General features: G+C 31.5%; 1 protein-coding gene across 1 annotated transcript; it reads right to left on the bottom strand.

The window, feature by feature from the left end:
• Positions 1-976: 976 nt before the first annotated feature.
• On the bottom strand, positions 977-2,208 carry LOC120068133. The gene has a single exon (XM_039019831.1). The coding sequence runs from the start codon at positions 2,013-2,015 to the stop codon at positions 1,065-1,067; it is 951 nt and encodes a 316-aa protein (XP_038875759.1). The 5' UTR covers positions 2,016-2,208; the 3' UTR covers positions 977-1,064.
• Positions 2,209-4,142: the final 1,934 nt, after the last annotated feature.

Genomic DNA, 4,142 nt, shown 5'->3' with positions numbered 1-4,142 from the left:
TGAATTCCTTCTTGTGTAGTTGTGTTCTCAACTCCCTAGTTAGACGAATCCCCAAAATGGTAGGCTTGTTGAATCGACTATCTGACCACTCTCACCCATACAAATCAAAGGACCGCCTTCATAGGCAGGAGTTCACAACTCACTCAGGATTCAGGTCATGTTACTTATGGTCATCCTGGTGAAATGTAAGTCTCTATTATGAACGACGTTAAATAATGAGACTAAACATTTCGTGGTCCGGTCTTATACAAACTCCTTTGTATAGAATATCCCTACTCACATGTCTCCACATGAATTATTAGGATCAAATCATTTGCAACACTTTACAATAATTGTAACATCTACAAAGTGGGTCATACTCATAATGTCACCAAGATAGGGTATCTACATCCGAATGTCTCTACATACATGTTTAATCTACAAGATAACCTTAAATATTAATGTATTGGTTTGTGGTTAATGCAACTCAAAAAATGAAATAAAACATCACATATTTTATTACATAAATAAAATATTTGTACAACTAAACCCAAAAAATTGTTATTGTTTATTGTTATAAGAATTGTTAGGTTTATTGGGTGGGTACACTTTTGTAGACTTTTTTTTCGATTGTGTACCTATCTTTTTATTTGTATAAATATCTGTATATTTTACCATTGAGATATACAATTAAGAGTGATATACAAAATAGATATATATTTATTACATTTTGTTCTTAAAATTTTATGTTTTATGAACTTTTTTACAAAATAACATAGATGTCTATTCATCCCCTCGTATCAACGTAGAATCGGAGAAAATGTGAAAATATAGATCAATAACACGCCTGATCTATTAGATACAAAATAAATAAATAAATAACCACTCGGATTTAAACAGACATTAAGAACAAATGAATTTGAAAATGTGTTGTGATTATCATCGCAAATCAATTCCAAATGTACAATAAAATTCGTTTGGTGGGTAATCTCATTCACTAATCTTACAAAAAAAAAAAAAAAAAAAAAAAAAAAAAAGAATAGAATTATAGCTCTAAATCTGAACAAACATTACATTCTCAAATCTCACCGCCGGCGAGACGGCGGCAAATACTCATGTTCAATCGACGGCGTAGTCCGAGTCCCCGCAGCCGTCGGAGCTCTCACATGTCCGACCATGGAAACTTGCAGAGCTTCCTCTTCATAAGCCCTAATTTCCAGCTCATCCATTCTCGTCCTCTTCTTCACTCTTACAAACATCGCCACCAATAGCAACCCCAAAAGAAACGCTCCGATTGCCGCCCCAATCGAGCTCCCGACCGCCACCTTCCACGGCCGTTCCTTCTTCCTCAACTCAACCGGCTCTGGCTCTTCCACCACTAACCCAAAATGCCCCTGTCTCAAAACAGAGCAAATCAACGGCGAAATTTCCTTTGCTAATGTAACTCTCCCATCCCTCTCGAAACTCGCACAAATCGGCCTCATTCCCGAAACATTTCCCATTCTCGTCGAGTTTCTGAAATCTATAGTGATGGGTTTTTCTCCGGCGGAAATTCCGACTTCAAATGGAACAGGGGATGAACTTGAACTATTACTGTAATTTCCAGAGTTGTAAGCCAAAATTCCCAAGATTGAAGAAACTAATTGATACCCAGTTAACCGATAGTTTTTGAAGTAAATCGAAGACCAATTTGAGCCCAAATTTTGCCGGATGATTACGATTCTCTCTGCACATGGATTCAGAGAAACGCCAACACCCAGATGGAATTCTTTCACCGATGCACCGTACCGCCGTAAACTACCGCATCGGAACCTCGCCGTGTCGACATCGATGCCGGAGAAATTTTCCGGTAATGGGACGCTGTGAAGTGTCCCTGTTTTGATTGTGTTGTCAAGGGATTTCAATGTGTAATCTCTTATGTAAAGATCAAGGAGATGCGGCGATTGGAGTTTGTGAGAAACCAACGCCATTGATGAGGACGATGAAGAAACGGTGAGAATGAAAGGGAAGAAGAAGAAGAAGAAGAAGAAATCCATCTGAAAAATGGTTTTGAAGGAATGTTTATGGTGGTAAGTACTTCTGGTTTTCTTGAGAATGTATCAAAAGAAGAGCTATGAAACAGCTTTTTCTATGTTTTCTTTCTTCCCTTTTGTTAAAGTGTTCTTCTTTTGTTAGATGAAGTTTGTGGAAAGAGGAAAATTTAGAACAAATTGGGAGAGTTATGGCTTATGAGAGTGAGTTGTAAGGAAGGGAAAAAGGAAACAAAAGTTGCCTTTGTTGTTCTATTTTATTGTTCAATTGAAAATTTAATCTTCCAACTCTCCATAATAATTATGCTAATTCCTATTTAACTTTTTAATTATGTATTCCTACTCCATTCACATAATCATCTATCTAAGCATAACTTAATAAATCAACAATATATATTAAAATCTTTCCCTTTTTAATGAAATATAAGACTTCAATTTCAATTAAAAAATTAAAATATTAATCACATTTTTCAAGGTTTAGTCAAAATAAGTACGAATAATAATCCGAAGATCATATTCGATTTCTCCAAAGTATGTATTGTAAAATAATAATAATAATAATAATAATAAAACTTTTTTTAAAAGGTTTAAAGTTTGAATCTCCATTCTTACATTGTTTACTCTATACTATAATAAGTCATCTTGCATATTCTAATACTATATATTCATTAAATAAATTTTGATTAAGATAGTTTGATATGTATGGTGGATAGTTTGATGGATAATAGACATGTTACGTCACTATTTTGTTAATGTTATTAATGTTCAGAACTAAAAATATAATTTAAACTTAAGAGCAACATAATAAAATTGTTTAAACTTTAAAGAATGATGGGACAACTTGATCCAAATTTTGTTAGTTTAGATATTACTAATGCCTTTGACTAAATAATTTTTTTATTCTAATCTAGTAATAGAAACATAAACCTTTGCTAAAAAAGGGTTGTAGCCTTAAGTTCATTTCAAATGGCTGGATTTGAAATGTGATAGTTAACCTAAAAACAATGATAAATTCTTGTACTTTAAGCATTTTAGAAGTCTTGTTTTTTTCTCCCATAAAAAAAATAAAAGAGAAAAATGGTTTAGAGATTTAAAGGATGGAGTCAAATGGGGGAAAAGGTAGGGAAATTGGAATGATTTAGGAGTGTGGAAGATCATAATGATGTTTCTTCCAACCCATTTATAATAATAATAATTAAATAAATAAATAAATAAATAGTTTTTTTCTTTTTTTTAAAAAAAGGGAAAAAACCCTTTAAGGCGTGCGAAGGTTAATGGCAAATTCCTCTAATCTTTTTATATTTCCAATACTTTCTTTTAGTAACATGTCTTCCAATTCAACTGCCTTTTGGGTCTTAATTAATTGGTCGGACAGCTTTATTTTACCTTCATAAATGTTGATTACTGTTTTTTAAAACCACAAATAACGTTGTTTTAACTTTTCTAAAACTGATAAGTAAACAAAAAAATTAAAATAATGTTAAGAGAAAGATCTAATTAAACTATTATTCTATCCTATTTTAACAAAAAAAAAAAAAAAAAAAAAAAAATTATACAAACCACTCCTCAACTATGAGATTTGTTACAATTACATCCATAAATTTTTAATTTAATCAATGAGTTTATGAATTTTGTAATATGCTATAATTACACCACTAAACATTCAATTTCATCAATTAGTCCTATGTAGTTTCTTGATTGTTGCAATCATCCCTTATGTTAGTATTGATGTCGTTATATTTGTAAAATTAAACTTCATCGAATGTTTCTATAATAATAATGATAATAACAAGAAGATATATAATTTACGAATAAGGGTAAATATAAAATTTTAATAAACTACAGGGGTTGAGTACAACAAATAGCATATTATAGGAGATTAATTGATCGAATTAAAAGTTCAAGAATGTAATTATAACAAATAAAAAAATTCTAGAGTGATTAATCAAATAAAAAATTTATGAGCGTAATCGTAACGGATCACATAATGCAAAGGTGAATTGTGTAACTTTTTATTTCTTTGCCACAAAAATAAGAAAATTTGAACTTCCGACCTCTATCATTACTAAACAAAGCTTATTTGAGTCTATTCTCCTAAATTACGTTTGTTTGAAAATGAGCTGCAACTTGAGG

The sequence above is a fragment of the Benincasa hispida genome, chromosome 12 (genome assembly GCF_009727055.1).
Source record: "Benincasa hispida cultivar B227 chromosome 12, ASM972705v1, whole genome shotgun sequence".
In the NCBI taxonomy this organism is placed as follows: Eukaryota; Viridiplantae; Streptophyta; class Magnoliopsida; order Cucurbitales; family Cucurbitaceae; genus Benincasa; species Benincasa hispida.
The sequence above is the reverse complement of the archived record's forward strand: the minus strand, read 5'-3'. Positions and strand labels throughout refer to the sequence as shown.

Coding starts and splice junctions, on each gene's coding strand:
- LOC120068133 (XM_039019831.1), bottom strand. CDS start 2,015: ATGGATTTCTTCTTCTTCTTCTTCTTCTTCCCTTTCATTCTCACCGTT.